This window comes from Hipposideros armiger, unplaced genomic scaffold, assembly GCF_001890085.2.
Source record: "Hipposideros armiger isolate ML-2016 unplaced genomic scaffold, ASM189008v1 scaffold_366, whole genome shotgun sequence".
Lineage (NCBI taxonomy): Eukaryota > Metazoa > Chordata > Mammalia > Chiroptera > Hipposideridae > Hipposideros > Hipposideros armiger.
The window spans coordinates 75,390-94,043 of record NW_017731716.1 but is presented as its reverse complement, the minus strand read 5'-3'; the positions used below and the strand labels follow the sequence as shown (position 1 = coordinate 94,043).

The window sequence follows — 18,654 nt, the reverse complement described above, 5'->3', positions numbered from 1 at the left end:
TTAATCATGTAAATAAGATGGCTGACCTATTTGTGAAGATACTTTACAAGGGCCTTAGAAACATTTTATCTAAGAATATAAAGCATAGAGGGGGCAATGGGGGACGGGTAGAGATGGTCTGGTAAACTGGTTCTAAAGAAAGGGCATAGGGTAGTCGTACAAGGGGAGAACTATCAACCCTCAGTAATGTTTTTTTTAAATATCTAAAACAATATTGACAAAAATGTTAGGATATTCAATCACTTCTAGCCCTAACTTAGTCCACTGGTATTCATACTTAGATTAATAAAAAGAAAAGGGTATAACTGGTCATCCAGCAAATGTTAATAAAATATTTACAGATGTGTCTAAACAAGCAATGCCAGTCAAGAAAAATCAAATCATTAATAATAATATCATCTTGGCACTATTAACATTTGGGCTTAAAAAATGTTTATAAAAGTTCTAGCAGACTTTTATTTCTAGCAACAAGGAATACTAAATATTATAAAGGAAGAAATCCAATATGCTGAATAATTTTTTTAAAATCTTTAAAAATGTACGACTGAGCTCAAAAGATAGTAAAAAGATAACTCTCAGTTAAAAGACAGAAAAAAAAATGAATCCTGTAAAGGAAGGCAAGGAAAAAGCTGTTTTTCTTAGCCTTTGGTAGAGACTGAGGAAGGTTATTTCCCCAAGGATCTGCAATAATGTAGTCCCAGTTTAAAAACATATGTAAAGGGCTGGCCGAGTGGCTCAGTTGGTTAAGAGTTAGCTTAAGAGCACGAGCTCTGAGCAACAGGGCTGCCAGTTTGATTCCCACATGGGCCAGTGAGCTGTGCCCGAGCTGAGATGCGGCTGAGCTGCCAACAGGTGGCAGGATGGCTCAGCTGGTGACAGCACATGTTCCCTAACAAGGTTGCCTGTTCGAGATGGTGGGCTACGCCCGCCTGCAACTAACACTGAGCTCAGCACCTTGAGCTGAGCTACCGCCTGATGAATCAATGAATAGTGTGCGCTCTTAACAACGAGGCTGCTGGTTTGACTCCCACATGGGATGGTGGCTACACCCACTGGCAACTAATTGAACACAGCACCTTGAGCTGAGTGGTGTGGCTGGACTTGGAGCTGAGCTTGCTGCACCCTCCACAATTAAGATTGAAGGAAAACTGGGCTGTTCCCCTTCCCCAGTTCCCCAACACTGTTCCCCGCCCCCAATTCCCCAATAAAATCTTCAAAAAAATTTTAAAAATAAAAGTAAAAATATATGTAAACACATAAATACGTAATACATACAAATGCAGAAAGAGAGATCCAGAGGTACATATTCAGGTGCTAACAGTGGTAATCACTATTAGGCACTGGAACTGCTTGTATTTTCTCATTTTTTCTAGTTTTCTATGGTATATAGGTATTGCTTCTAAAATAATATAAAGCTGCTTAAAATAAATTAAAAGTGGTTCTGGTTTGGTTAAACAAAAGAAAACAAATGCCCTCTGAAGCAATGCATCCTTGACCCAGACACAAAAGTATTCCCACAGATAAAATTCCCCCCTAAAATGAGCTCACAATTAAAACACATATGCGTGCACGCGCGCGCACGTGCACACACACACACACACACCACTGGCACCACCCATCATCATAAAAAATAGTAAACAGAATACAAAGGGTATTCTTTTCCCCTTTCAGATCCCCAGAGATATGTTTTCAGATTTTGGAATTTTCGGACATAAAATTTATAATAGAAATATTTTTAATTTCTAAAGAAAAAAAGAGAAAGAATTTAAAAAATGATTAGTAAAGAAAATGAAAAAAACAAATGTCAAATGAATCAAACAGAACTTCTAGAAATGAAAGATATAATTGAGAGTCAAGAATTAATCAATGTGTTAAAGAGAGATTTGACAAATATGAAGGGCAAATTAGCAAACTGAAAAGGTAATCCAGAAGAAAATACTCAGAATGCAGTACAAGATTGATAATATAAAACGAAGTTCACACACACACACACACACACACACACACATTTTTAATTATAGTTGACATTCAATACTATTCAACTTCAGTTTCAGGTGTACAGCACAGTGGTTAAACATCTACACAATCTATGAAGTGATCCCCTTGATAAGCCCAGTACTCACCTGGCACCCTACATAATTTTTACATTATCATTATATTCCCCATACTGTATTTCACATCCCCGTGACTACTGTGACTACCAAATTGTATTTTCTAATCCCTTCACCTTTTCCCCCACCCACCATCCCCCCATCAATTTTTTTCTCTGTATCTCTGAGTCTATTTGTTTTGTTTGCTCATTTATTCTGTTCTTTAGATTCCACATATAAGTGAAATCATATGGTATTTGTCTTTCTCAGTCTGACTTATTTCACTTAGCATAATATTCTCTAGGTCCATCCATGTTGCTGCAAATGGTAAGATTTAATTCTTTTTTATGGCCAAATAATACTCCATTGTATAAACATGCAATGTATGTATAGGGAATATAGTCAATGGTATTGTAATAGCTGTGTACGATGTCAGAGGGGTAGTAGACTTGGGGGTGTTATCACTTTGTAAGGGGTGTAAATGTCTAAGCATTATGTTGTTTCATACACCTGAAACTAATATAACAAAATTTAAAATATATAAGTAAATAAAAAAGGAAGTTTAATAAACATGGAGGTTAGAGTAAGAAAGCCTAGCATACATATAATAGAAATATTTAAAGGCTATCATATGATAGAATAGGAAAGAGCCAATATCAGAAGAGACAAAATTAGGAGCCAGGAGAGAAAAAGGACAGTTTAACCTAAGAATAAAAATTAGACTGATAGCTGAGTCTCCAGGACAATAAAGAATCCAGACATAGAAGAATAAAATCTGCAGAACACTGAGGGAAAAGTAATTGTTAATCTAGAACTGCATATCTAGCAAAACTATCTTTCAAGAACAAGAGTGAAATAAAGGTACTTTCAGACAAATAAACACTGAGAAACTTTACGATCAACAAGTCCTCTCTAAACAAACATTTAAAGGATATATTTCAGTAAGAAAATGATCCCAAAGGCAGGTCTGAGACAGAAAACCATGAAAGGGAAAAAAAGGAAAACATGTAGTTTGATCTAAGGAACACTGATTTTATTTATTTGACAGTAGTTTCAATATCTAATTTATGGTTTTATAAAGAAAAAGAACTAAAATACAACACAAGAACAGTTTAACAGTCACAGGGGGAATGACTGAAGTTAAAGCATTCTCATGTCATAGTACTATTCCATAAAAAATAAAAATACTGATTAATTTAAGGCTTTGCTATGCTATGTATTAAAGGTATAATTTTAAGAGTGGCCTCTAAAAGAACAGATGTAAAGTGAAAAAATTTTAAACCAGAAGAAAGAAAAATATGTAGAAACAATTACTGATAAATAGCATAATTCTCCTAATAATTAAACAATTTTAAATTCATTTGCATCCAATAACATAGCTTTAAAGTGTGTAAAGGGAAACTTAACCAATCTATTATCATACTGGGAGATTTCAAGTCATCTTTCTCAATAACTGCTCAAGAGACAAAATTAATCACACTGTAAAATGTTTGAACAATACAATTAACAAACAAGCTTGCTCTGAATCTGCACCTAAACAACTAGAGAATATACACCTTTTGCAAGCATGCATGGAACTTTAATAAAAACTTGACAAATACTAGGCCAAGCCAAGTAATTTTTAACAAATCATACAAACTACATTCTTGACTGAAAATCAACAAATTGCTTGAAAAAATCATGTTTCAAAATCTAAAACCATACTTCTAAATAACTCATAAAAGAAATAAGAAGTCATAACAAAAATTAGAAAATGCATAGAATAAATATTTTTAAAAACACAACATATTCAACATACTAAAATTTGTGTGATGCAGCTATAGCGATTTTTTAGAAGTATATTGATAGCCTGGAGAATGCTCATATTTAAATTGTAAAATATGCATCCAATTTAAGTTTAAAAAGAACTATAAAAAGTACACTCTTCAAAAATATAATTCAAGTAGGCCAACAAAGTATTGCACTATGCAAGTTCTCAGGAAACTATGAACTGGTTTTAAAAATTCATAAAATATAATAGTTATCTGTAAAATCAGATAATTATGAAGTGCTTGCTTGTATCTTAATATTGCACAAGAAATAAACTATGTTATTACTGTTCTATCTCCAACAAACAGACAGTACCTGGAATATAAGAATTTAGTACATGTTAGGTGATTGATACTAAATAACAAAAATATGAATATGCAAGCTATTATTAAAGTACTAGATGAAACAGAAAATACTTACCTGATAATAAAATTTTATCTGTCTCACCAAAATGGATAGATTATGAATTCTAAGTGAGGCATCATTGTTGACTTTTTTATTTACTCTCTGACTCTCCGTTTTAGGATTACTGTAAGAAATAAAAAAACACAAAACTTTAAAATCATATTGAAATATACCTATCAACCTATAGGTGACTAAAAAATAATCATATATTTTTTCTTTAAACAAATTGTACCTTTATCTGCATTAACAGAGATGATCCAAAAAGATGATTACTTAGACATTTATTTTGTGCTTTTCTAACCAATAAAAATGCATCTGATATTGCTAAGACAGTGGCAAAATAAATTTGCAATTTAAGTCAGATGTTGTCCTTCATTCTCATTTTGTCTTTCCTACTTTCTGGGATGAATAGTCTCATATTCTTGAATACTAGTATATGTATATTTCCATCACCCAAAACAAATCTATTTAAATCAAGAACGTAAAATATGGGCTTATAACCAATAAATGTTATGTCTTCTCACTAGATAATGAGGACTATATTTGAACAGCCAATATCCCAGAGAAAAAGAATGAAGTGACGACACAGGTTAATACTTTTATCTTGGGTAATCTCTGTAGATTTAATGAAACCAAAGGGTTCAGTGACTCTGAGGTAGCAGAAACTGAAGAAAAACTGTTAGGTCATGGTTAAGAATGAGAAATTTAATGACACCAAAAGCAAAGGCAACAAAAGCAAAAATAAAAAAGTGTGACTGGGGGCCGGCCAAGTGGCTCAGTTGGTTAACAGCTGACTTAAGAGCGCGAGCACTGAGCAACAGGGCCGCCGGTTCCATTCCCACATGGGCCAGTGCACTGCTCCCGAACTGAGTTGTTCCTGAGCTGCCAACAGGTGGCAGGATGGCTCAGCTGGTGTAACAACAAGATTGCCTGTTGGATGGTGGGCTATGCCCACCCACAACTAAGACTGAACTTGGCACCTTGAGCTGAGCTGCTGCCCGGGTGGCTCAGTGGATAGAGCGTGCACTCTTGACAATAGGACTGTTGGTTCAACTCACGCATGGGATGGTGGCTATGCCCACCCACAACTAAGACTGAACACAGCACCTTGAGCTGAGAGGCCACAAGCTGCCCGACAGGAAGCCAGATGGAGACTGGCGCCCTCCACAACTGAGACTGAAGAACAACAACTTGGCTGGTCCCCTTCCCCAATTCCCCAACACTGTTCCCCTCCCCCAATTCACCAATAAAATCTTTAAAAATAATAATAATAAATAAAGAAGTGTGACTGCATTCGACTTAAAAGCTTCTGTACAGCAAAGGATTACCAACAAAATGAAAAGGCAACCATGGACTGAAAGAAAATATTTGCAAATCATATATCTGATAAGGGGTTAATGCCCAAAATATATAAAAAGAACTCATACAACTCAATAGCAAAAGAAAAAAAAATGCAATTTTAAAATGGGAACAGAAACTAAAGAGACATTTCTTCCAAAGGAGACATACAAATGGCTAATAGGTACATGAAAAAGTGCTCAACATCACTAATCATCAAGAAAACGCAAGTCAAAGCTACAGTGAGGTATCACCTCATACCTGTCAGAATGACTATTATCAAAAAGATAACAAATAACAAGTGTCAGTGAGGATGTGGAGAAGAGGGAATCCTTGAGCACCATTGGTGAGAACTGGTGCAATCACTATGGAGGTTCCTCAAAAAATTAAAAATAGAACTACCATATGATCCAGCAATCCCACTTCTGGAGTGTAAGGCAAAGGAAAAGAAATCAGAAGCTCAAAGCCCTATCTACACTCCCATGTTCACTGCAGCATTATTTACAACAGCCAAGATACAGAAGTAACAACCTAAGTGTACATCAACAAATAAAAGGATAAAGATCAGATACACACACGCACGCTCGCAAACAGAGGAATATTATTCCGCCATAAAAAAGGGAAATCCTGACACTTGCAACAACATAGATGGACCTTGATGGCATTATACTAAATGAAATAAGCTAGAGTCAGAAAAATACTGTCTGTTCTCACTTATATGTGGAATCTAAAAAAAAGTCTAACTAGTAATAACCAAATAGAAAAGTGGTTGCCAGGGGCTGAGGGGGTGGGGAAAATAAGAAGAGGTTGCTAAAAGGGTAGACTCTCAATTATAAGATGAATATGATCTGAATATCTAATGTAAAATGGTAACTATAGTTGATAACACTGTATTATACAATTGAAATTTGCTAAGAGTGGAATTTTCTCATAAATGTGCACTCTCTCTCTCTCTCTCTCTCACACACACACACACACACACACACAAAGATAAAAATGTGAGGTAATAGATACATTAACTAACCAGGTGGTGGGAATCCTTTCCCAATGTATACATGTATCAAATCACATATGTACATTTTAAATATCTTAAAAAATAAAAAAATTTAAATTAAACAAAATTTAGTGAGGAGAGTGGCATTGTTTTACTATTTTTACAAGTCCCTTTAATATCAGGTTTAATTTTTAAAAACGGGCTTATGCTCATCTTTGCTTCTGCATTCGATTGTTTGTTTTTGTGTTATTTTGGTTCATGTATATGAAGAGAATCCAACCACACAAGGATATGTAGGAGGAAGACCCTATGCACCTTCTGAAAGGAGTCTGAAACCATATGATGAGAACTATTGCTTTATTTCAACTATCTCTTCCCAGCACTCCCAACATATTGATTCTTCTGTCCTTTGACCATATTCACAATGTCAATCCCCAACATTGGATCATTTCAACCATTTACACTGAGACCTCTCATACCACTAGATGAGAAAATAATTCAACCAAACTAAGCTAAAGTATCCAATAGGAAGGAACAGCTAGTACCAAACTTGCCCTCTTGCCATAAAGAACTAGGAAACTGTACAAAACATGAAATAATTGGTTTCAGACTTTGGACCGCAGGTAATGCCACGCTCTCTCTAGTGAAGCAGTGAGGCACTTTCCAGAATGAGGTTTGGGTGGTGGCGGTAGCCCAAATCGCATGGAACTTTAGGAGACAAAGCTTGGAGTTCAAGGAAGTTGAAATGACTGAAATTTTCAGAAAAGAATACCAGAGGCAAGAAAGCTACACTAACAAAGAGCTCCCAAAATATGCTCTTAAGATTTTGGCTAAATACTAAGTTGTGCATAAGTACCCTAAAACTCCACAAGGCTGAACAGAGGGCAAGTACAGGAAAGCGCCCCGCTGAATAACACCCAAAGAGTGTCACAAGTGCAGAGTGAAATCCAAGTTCTCACCAGCCACAGTGAAGAGAGACTCTGATAAACACCCAGAGCATTTAGTAGAGACCTCAAAAGAGTCATACCTTAGAAGTAGGACCAAACCAGTAGTTGAGTAAAAGCTATGCCAGAACCTCCCTAACAAAGTTTAAAAATAAGCCCTGGCGGTCTTCTTGAATATAATTTGTAGGATTTTCACACTGATAATCAATTATCCCAACACCAATTACTAAAGAGTTTATCATTTCCCACTGATCTCTATGATATACTAGATTCCCATATCGTGCGATCTATTTTTGGAGTGTATTCTATTTACCTATTTGTCTATACATATGTCATTAAAACCTTTTTTATATTATTATAGTTTTATTATTATCTTAATTTTATTAGAACAAGCTGCTCTGTTTTGCTTTTGTTTTTTAAAATTGTCCCGGCTAATAATACATACTGTTCTTTCCATGAATTTTGGGATATTTATAAGGTTCTATGAAAAACTTCATTGAGATGTATTAGTTTTTTGTTAATATTAATTTGATAAAAATTGAAAATTGCATCAGTAAAATTTTTAAATTTCCCCACTAAGGTCTTATACATTAAAAAACATTTTTTTCTTACTTGGGTTTTTCTTTGTGAAATGGATTTGTTTTCTATTACACTGTCTACTTACCATTGCTAATGGATAATAGGAAAACTAGTTTTTGTATACTGCATTTCTGATTAACCACCTTCCAAATTTACTCATTTTCTTGGGTTTTATAGGAAAAAAAAATCATATCAGCAGCAAATAGCAGCTGACCTCCTTTCCAATCTTACATCTCACTTCTATTTCTTTACTTACTGCATTAACAAGTAACAATGGAGATAAGAGCTATCCTTATCATGTTCTCAAATTTAATGGGACTGCTTTTATTGTATTACCATTAATGCATAATGTTTGCCATAATTTTCTGATGGATACCTTCCTTCAAGTTAAGTTTCCTCCTTTTCCTATTGAATATCTGAATGGGTGCTGAATTTTACCCAGTTTTCCTATATCTACTCCCATCGGATTCCTCTCCTTTAATATACTAACATAGTGAATTACATTGTTACAACTACTAATACTGAGTCTTCTTCACAATCTTAGACTATTTACTCTATCAGCGCTCCCACACAGAGTAACACTATTCCCTTTTTGGGGTACATAATTCTATCACAGGTCTTCTAACACTTAACTGCCTTTATGCCTCTCACCTCTCACTAGAACGTAAGCTTCTGACAAGGGCCATATCTTATTCACATTTTTTTTCTTTAAAAATCAGCATATATTCCTAACATAAATGTTGTATGAATAAATAAATATAAGAATAAATGATTTAAGACTAAGCATAGTGTTTTAAAAATTATTGCTTTCTAATGAGAGTTGAGCTGACATTCTCCAAGCTAACAGCTCACTTCGCAGTCCGGAATAGATACTCTCTACTAAGGTTTGTGTCCCAAACATCAGTTGAATAACAGAGTCCTAAACTATAATTTGAGATCTGCAGATCAAGGGAGTAGTAATGCAGGCTAAATCTAACCTGTGACTGATGTATGTTCAGTGTCAGGGAAATAATGAACGGCCTGAGGCAAATGAGAATACAACTGGAAAAGTAGGTCTCTGAGGTAAAAGCATCAACCAGAGCTAGTTACTTTCAAAAACAAGGAGACTATAACACAGAAGTCAGATCATGTGTCATGGCAGACAAAGAGAAACAGCCACATGGTCAGGAAGTCATGATTAAAAACCCAGAGAGCTGAAGGGAAATCTTGTTTTATATAATCAACTGTGGTACACTTTTGGTCAGTAAGTTAAATGCTCATTGAGTACCTAATGTGTCCATATTACTTTATGTATAAAAGCTTAGTTTAAGTCAAGCGATCACTGTGAAGAAAAATGTACTTACAATTGGGAGAAGGGGGTAGGAAAAACCCTAATAACAAGAATGTTAGGTATACTACCCAAAGTTATGGAAATTTCATTTGCAATCAGAGACATTCTGTAAATATCTTTCCTCCCTAGCTTCTTCCATCTTTTTATTTCTATTTTCTTAACTCTATATATTTGAATCCCCTTATGTACTTCTCACCCATGAATGTCTCCTATTCATACACGGATAACATTTAGACCTAAAAAAGTACATTAGAGGTTACCTAGTTTCACTATACATTAGAAAATCGAAGTCCAAAGTAGTAATTGGACTAAAATCTTACAGCTTTTTTTTTCTTTTACTCTCTTTCAGCCTTTTCTTTTTATAGGATCATTCAGAAAACCAAAGAAAACACTGATAGCTTGATTTGAGCAATATTATCCATAAAACCCATGTGTATAATAAATGGTTTTTATTGTATTGTTTGAGCATATTCTTAATGGTTTTCACAGTAATCAAACTAAAGAAGACTCATTTCCTTTCCCCACTCAGTTTATCACAGTGATATTTTATTATAAACCTGGGTATTTAATTCTGACAACAAATATTTAAGGAAGACTTCAATATTATAACTGAAAATGTATAGAAAAAAACTGTAGGAGTTTATGTGCAAATCGTTTATTACATGACAATATGTAACTTGGATTATACCTTGGAATGGATACCTAATATTCTAATAAACATGTGTGATTTCATTCCCACTTTTTAAAATTTTAGAAAGTAAATATTATCTTTGTCCCTGACAGAGTTGTTACCAAGTTTCTCTGTGTTCTTTAATTTTTTAAAAATAAAGTTTCCTTTTAAATTTTATGTCCAACATTCCTCATATGCTATTTTGAAATTTATTCCGTTGTCTGAAAGTCCTTGTAGTCTCCTTTGCCTAAAGCTCTTCTAAGAATTAGCAAATTTTAAGAATTTAGAATTTTGGATTGCTCAAAATCTTTTAAGAATTTTTTGTAAAAAAATGTATTTATAAGTTTTATGTTAAGTTTTCTCAGGCTTTGGGAAAGATTGCTTGTAATAAATTAAGATAATTCTGAATATAAAAAAAGGGAACAGTTTGGTTTTTATATACTAAGGATATCAGATGAAATTATTTTAGGAATTTGGAAAAAAGTGAAAAAATAGTTTATATAAGCTAGAGAAAGTATTTTGAAAAATTTATGGAAAAGTACTTCAACACCTAAAATTAACTTCACATTCAACAGAGATCTCAAAGATAGGAGAATGAAAGTTCTCTGTATCCTTTCATAAAATAGTGGTGCTTTGTGTTTATAAATCTTTGCTATCATTACATGGAATTTGAGGGGATTACTATTATCTAGTAGACGCATAAGGAAATCCAATAAAAGAGTGGTATTCTTTGGTAGGACAGGCTGATACATACATACTCAGAGCCTCAGTTTCAGTTTCTAATCTACACTGTACCAACTGCAAGTTATTTTAGTATGCAAACAGAACTGGAAAGTTCCTACTTCTTTAGAATCACTGGCTATCACATCACAGTCTTATCTATAAACTTTCGGGACATGGATACCAACACAACTGCTAAGCACTTTAGGCATGGACTAGAGAGCAATAAACTTTCAATTACAAGGCTTGGGTTTCCCATTTGATGCATGCCTAATTTGAGTTAGGGTCAAACTGACATATGTTAGGATTATGGAAAACAGGTCCTTTCATCCCAAGAATGTGATCCTTTCAATGTGAGAGGGACTAACTTCATGTGAAACTACCTTAAAGGTCCTAATCTCCACTCCTATGAAAAATAGTTAAATATTTAAGGATAGATTGCCTGGAAATTATTCAAATCAAGAAAATTAGTAACTTCAGGAAAAACAGTATTTTTTTAAAACAGAAAAATCTAATAATGATGCACTACCTCGTTCTGCAGGAAAAATAAGTAATTGTATCTGACTGTTATTTAGCTGAAGCACATTTAATGAGGCTATATGTGTAGGAGTCTATGTTAGAGATTCAGAATCATAAGACATGTGTGAGACTATGCATGAACATAAGATAATAAAACAAAGTTTCTTCTATAAAAGGTATACATTCTATGTAAAGACACATAGCACTACATTTCCACGTGTAATTTAAGGCTTATTTTTTTATAAAACAATAGAGTACATTCAGTAATTTAAACAAACTAGATACAGTTTGAGTCCAGAATTCTCTAAAAAGAAATTGTAGTCTATTAAGTATTCTAAATATTCTCTTTCCTTCATGTTTAATACTTAAAATGCTAAGCAAAGATTAATTCAGAATAGACAGAGCCATAATTAATGAAATTTTGATTAAGCTCCCTTTGAAAATATACCTTTAAAAAAAAAGAATTTATCTTTGGAAAAACCTTTGTCTAAAACAAATGAGCTATGGAATGATACAAATGTGATATATGACCAAATACCTTTTTAATCACACACAGCTATTTCCAAACCAATATAATCTCAAATCAACCATTTTCTTTTATAAGATAAAAACTGAAAATGCTCTAGAGGCAAATAGCCTAGCAATATAGCTCAAATCTCTCCAGCCAGAAGTTAAATGCAACATGGCAGCAAAAGAGGGCCTCAAGCAATTTCACATTTATCAATGACCTACTTATGACAAGTCGCATTAATTTCAATAAACAGGCAATAATATTATCTGCCACTGTATATAGTAATTTTTGAATCAGGGTAAAAGATGAAGGAAACATTACCATTTCTACAATGCTAATATTCTAAAATTTGGTCCCTATTTAACCAAGGATTATGTCTTTACTTATTCATTGACTAATATCTATGAGAAACAGAAATATGATAGTTTTAATGGCTTTATGCTCTTCTACCCTGACTGTAAAGCTGTTATGTATCCTCTTGGACCATCTGTTTAGTGTTGGTGCTTAACAACTACATGTGTTCTTGTTTTTGATCACGCTACTCTAATTTAAAACTAGTTGTTATGCAGGATTTTTAAATTTTTGAGATATTTTATATGGCAACACATAATTACATAACATTTGCATGTCACTGTGAAACACTAGAAATAACTAAGTTATTTGTATATCTAACTTCAAATGTGCATATGCCAAAATGATTGCTTTATGGAAAATAATTAACTGGGTAAATATCATCACCATTTAGGGTTATCCAAGTATTGTTAGCCTTAACAATAATCAGGAAAATAAGTGTGTGTTTTTTTTAAATATCCCTTTACCTTAATTTCTCCTCTTTCTCACAAAATCACTGTGCCTGATGGCCAATAAAAAAACCTAATATTAACATAATCTTTAATATATATACAGAATATTTTCACATATATTAAGTAATTTGATCTTACAATGATGAAACAGTCATTCTTGGATAGGTATGTGACATATAAAAGACCACATAGAGATTATCGACACAGTCCCCTTCACGTACATTTTCATAACTTAAGATATATTAAGTTACCTTTTCAAAAGCTGAAGAAATACCTACGACATCTTCCAGTTAGCCCAAGACTGAGACAGCAGTACAGCATGATAGTCACTGATTTAACAAACAGAACTAACCTTTTGATTTAAAAGTTGCAAATGGACACAAAAAGAATGAAAATCCAATACCATACATATACTTAACTTTGATTTTATCTGAATAGATAAAATGACTGAAGATCTACCCTTTACTTTTTACAATGAGCCAACATGAGACCTTCAAATATTAGGCTAGCAGTTTTCTACGTTTTTGGTCTGAGGGCCCATTTTTACATTTAAAAGTTACTGAGGACTCCAAATAGCTTTTGTTTATGTGAGTTATATCTATATACATTTACTATATTAGAAATTAAAATTAAGAATTAAAAAATAATTCATCCATCTAAAAAAACAAATTCATTGCATGTTAACATAAAGACCATTTTTATAATAAATAATCATCTTTTCCAAAAACAAAAAAATTTAGTGGGGAGTGACATTCTTTTACAAATGAATAAATCTCTTTAATGTTTGGCTTAATAGAAGACATCTGGATTCTTAAATTGGCTTCTGCATTCAACGTGCAGTGATACACTATTTTGCTCAAAGTACATGAAAAAGATGGAAAAATATACAATGAAAAAAAGAATTTTAATAGTCTCATCAGAAAAGTATTTAAATTTTGAGAAGCTACTAAACTCATGTTTTCTATAATTCTAATTTTATCACTGACAATACATATTATCAGTTGAGTGACAGACTCACTTTGTTCATATTTGAGAAAATGTCTGCCCAATACTCAAGTCTGAATAACTATAGCATGTCAGTTGTTCTTTCAAGTAAAAATAGAGTTCCACAAAATAGAGACTTGTTCAACTTGCAACTCAAATAACCATAAGTACTTTTTCTTGAGATAATCACCATACTTCATTATGCAACACAAGTGTTTAATGCATACTTCCCAATTTGTACTACAGAATGTTAAAAGATATGTACTCAAATGGTCAAGACTCAATAAAATAACTTTTACTGTTTCATCAAGAACATTTTTGGGCTGGCTGAGTGACGCGTTGGTTAAGAGCTGGCTTGAGACACCGGCTCTGAGCAGCAGGGCCCTGGTTTGGATCCCATATGAGGATCAGTGACGCTGCACCCTCTACAGCTAAGATGGTGAACAACAGCTCGACCTGGAACTGGGCTGCAGTGAGTCCCCGGCAATGGTGTAGGCTGCAGTGGGGCTGCAGTGGGCTGCCGTAAAGCTACCACGAGTGGCTGGCAGCCAGCGTAAGCTGCCAAGAGCTGCCGTGAGCAGCTGTCCAGTGGCTGGCAACTGATCTGCCTCACCCGTGAAAGGCACAATGATAATACCAGCATGGGCCAGTGAAGCAACGTTCTCCACAACTAGACTGAAGAACAAAAAGGACAGCAACTTGTCTGTTCCCCTCCCCAGATTCCCCAATGCTGTTCCCTTCCCCCAATTCCCCAATAAAAATATTTTTTGAAAAGAAGAACATTTTTTTTAATAAATATTTTTATTGGGGAATTGGGGGGATGGGAACAGTGTTGGGGAATTGGGGGAAGGGGAACAGACAAGTTGCTGTCATTTTGATCTTCAGTCTAGTTGTGGAGGACATTGCTTCACTGGCCCAAGTTGGCACCATCATTGCGCTCTTCCCGGGCGAGGCAGATCAGTCGCTGGCTTCTGGAGGGCTGCTCACTGCGGCTGCTGGCCGCTCACGCTGGCTGCTGGCTACACACGGTAGCCCATGGCAACCTGCTGCCACAGGGGCTGCAGCCTACGCCATCGCCAGCGACTCATGGCAGCCCAGCTCCAGGTTGAGCTGTTGTTCAGCATCTTAGCTGTGGAGGGCAGTGTCACTGGCCCTCATATGTGGGATTCGAACCGGGGCCCTCTGGCATCCCAAGCCAGCTCTTAACCATCGCGCCACTCGGCCGGCTCAAAAAAGAACATTTTCAAGTGAAGCTGGATTTCTTTTTAACTACAAGTACATAGTGTGAAGAATATAATGACTATCAGTACTATTTGGTACCACAATATGGTGTCAGCAGTTTTACCCACCTTTGCTTTTGCACCATCAATGCTTTTACAACACAGGCTTTCAAAAAGGCAAACGAAATCTTAATATTATTATGAAAATTATTTTGACCAGACAGACAACCAGAACCCCAGTGGTCTGTTGCTATCACTTGGAGAACCATTGTATTAGGCAAATCAATTGCTGTTCTTGCTTCATAAAGTAACAAAACCTTCATTCATACGGAAGGCAATCACATGGCCAGTAACTGAAACAAAAATTGTTTATAGCACCAAAGGGCAACACTGATCTGTAATGGAAGCTTCACCCATTGTCCTTAATCCTTAAAATAGGGTTACAGAGCTTTGTTTTAATCAGTACTCTAAGGCATTATTTGCTCCACCCAGTCAGTCCTAGAGACTCAAACTGAGATGATGTATAACTAGGTATTTTCCATGATCCAAGACAGATTTATGTCTTTCATCCCCATACTATCAATTCAATAGAGTAAGGATTCCTAACCTGAAATCCATAAACACTCCTAGGGTAATTTAAATAGTTCACTTGAGTAATTATCAGTGAAAAGTATCACTGTCATTTTTGAGACGCAATAAAGACCTCTAAAATGAAGAACTTTAGAATTTATTTTCCAAAGTATAATCTCTTTTAACTAATGAACTATCATATACAGTCATAGAAACTTACCTCAAGAAGTTTTGAAATTCAATAGGAAAAACCTTTTTCATCATCAATTTCTCTAATATAAAATTTCTCTAATATAAAAATATTTTAGAGGGTAACTCTAAAAATATAAATTCTATTAAGAGCAGAATAAGATGACCACAATACTGGTTTAATTTGCCCCTTTTAGTGTGCTATAAAAAGTGCTCCAAGAGGATCACAAACTAACTTCATTTTAAGCCCGCCAATTCAAGGCAAAATAATAAATACCTATTTTTAAAAAAACACTAAGTACAGGCGGAAATGAAAGAAGTGCATACAATTATTTTTAAAAAACGGTAAAATAAAAGGGAAAAAATAGCCACACATACAAACAAGTGTAACACTAAAAAAGATGTGACGAACTGAAAACCAAGACAGAGGAAAGGCATATAGGGAGGTAAAGAATTACTACTAGAAATTTACAGCATGACATACAAATGGCCCAAGAGAAATAAACAGTTTGGGGACCTCCAATTTAATAAAATGGGTCACTACTTTTTAAAAGACAGAAGAATAAATGACCTAAGATTTAGAATATTTTGAAAACAGCTGTGCACAGCAAACTTGATGGGTAATGGGATGTTCAGAAGAAATATGCAGTATTCAATAAACACTGGACTGCATTTCTACACAGAATTTAAAACAAACAAACAACAACAACAACAAAAGCTCTGGAGAACTATGCAAAGAAGACTGAGGTTTTCTTTTGGGGTAAATAACTCAAGTAATTATATGAATATTCCCAGAGAACAGAAAAATGTATTGAGCACAACAGTGACCAAACTCTGTAATACTGCTTTGAGCTCTTCCTCTTACCACAGATGAAACTTTGAATCCTAATAATAGAAGTATGACACAAAGATGTCTAAATTTTAACAACTGATTAGTTATAATGCAACTTAGTTTCCAGAAAATTGCTAGGTCTCTTAGACAAGTTATAGTCTATAAATGTAGACTTGAAAGCATTCCAATAGCCCAAAAGAATTGTAATAACATCCTCAAAACTATTTTAAATAAATTTGATAAAAGAAATATACGCTATCTAATAGAAATCAGAATTTAAACAAGAGCACAAATACATAGCAACTGAAATGTTTCTCATACAAAATTTATCATCATTGTCAAAGCACACTTCTATATTATACATTTAAATGTATAATGTTTTGTTGAACTTACGACCAACTTGCATCAACGAAAGTTCTTGGACTTCTATGATGAGTACATGTCATAAATTTATTACCAGTATATAAAATTTCTTGTAACTTGTATCTATTCTTGTGTTTTGTAACTATTTGTTAGATAAAATTTCTTATACCATATGTTAAAAAATCAATGCTAAAATTCCTTTACAATACAAAAAACATGTACCTAAATGTAAACAAATAAAAATTTGAATTAAAGAATTAAAACAAAAGATTTTTTTCCCTGAAAGTTTGGGCCAAAAACATGGGTGCACATTATACATGGAATCACATTATACACGGCAAAATAGGGTATATCTAGAATTCTATCAATTCTTTTGCAATAGTTCTTGAATTTGCTCATTCTCCAATCATAGAGCCGACTGACCCTGATCTAAAACATCACCACAATAAGCACAGATGACCATCCATCACCCATCTATCTTCCTTACTTGTCTCTGCCTATTCCCCACCTTTGCTCCAAACACTAATACAATGTAAGTTTCACCGATTCACTGATACAATATATTCTCAGTACTTACAAATATTAGATGGCAAATGAATTCCATACTCAATCTATTCTGCAAACTAATGCCAAAATGATTTTCCTAAAATAATACTTTTAATCCCCTAATAAGGAATTTTAAATGGCTCTCCATTTAGCCATATGCAGTCTAAATTACACTAGTTAATTTTCAAGTTTCCCATAATTTGGTCTACTGTGCCTATGCAACTTTATATTCTATTATTTCCCAACTTAGATCCTCTACTAAGGATAGTCCCCTCATCATCTCCCAAATCATAAATACAATTTTTCCTCAAGCTGCTTCCCTAACTTAAAATACCCTACTCTCCTCATTTATGGCCACCCAAGTCCAATCATTCTTCAAGGTTTAAATCAAATGCAACTTCCTCCCTATTTAGGTTTCCTTGACAATCCAAAGCTTTAGAAAGTCAAATCTAACTTAACTTCTCAACAGTAACGCTCCCTAATCTCCCCCCCCTCTCGCTCCCCCATCCCTCCCTCCCTCAAAAGGGACATATAAAATTCATACAAATTAAAGAAAAACAAAAAACAAGCTAATAACCAGAGGATTTGTTTCAAACACATGCTGGGGATCATTCACCATTTACTACAGATTCATCTTAGTCAGTTACACATATTCAATATTTAACACAAACACTTAAGTTTAAAATAATAAAATGAGATACTACAAGGCTCTGAATCATCACATGTATAGTCTATTTATAAAAGTGAAAATGTAATTTAATTCATTTGCAAAGATTTTAAACAAAGAATTGGAAAAAATTAAGTTAGCTTCAATTATGAGAAAATTCAACACTCCATTTTCCCTGAACATTCAAGTTCTGAAATTTTACTGTGATTTACCTTTTTCAAAACAGTTTTGGCAAAAAACGATTGGAATATTGCCTCCACTGGTCATTCTCCACAACTTCTCATCCTCCACAACTTTGGGCCAGGACCCAACACCTAAAGCTAAACCATTTTCCTTGGTCCTTTATCACCCAGGCAAAGGACACAGTCATACTGTCAATAATAATGTGAAGTTCAATTTTTTTTCTAGTAATTTTTTTCTAGGAAAGTAGTCACATTAAGAATATACCATTTAAGGGGCCGGCCGAGTGGCGCGATGGTTAAGAACTGGCCTGGGACGCCAGAGGGCCCCGGTTCGGATCCCACATATGAGGGCCAGTGACACTGCCCTCTACAGCTAAGATGCTGAACAA

At 34.4% G+C, this 18,654-nt stretch overlaps 1 protein-coding gene across 11 annotated transcripts in view; it reads right to left on the bottom strand.

Moving 5' to 3' along the window:
* The window catches only part of CCDC88A (coiled-coil and HOOK domain protein 88A), a 125,667-nt gene that overhangs the window by 96,640 nt on the left and 10,373 nt on the right, over window positions 1-18,654 (bottom strand). For all 11 annotated transcript variants that reach the window (XM_019662119.1, XM_019662117.1, XM_019662118.1 and 8 more), the window contains exon 3: window positions 4,320-4,428. In XM_019662119.1, coding sequence (XP_019517664.1) covers window positions 4,320-4,428 — 109 coding nt within the window. The remainder of the gene's footprint in view (window positions 1-4,319; window positions 4,429-18,654) is intronic.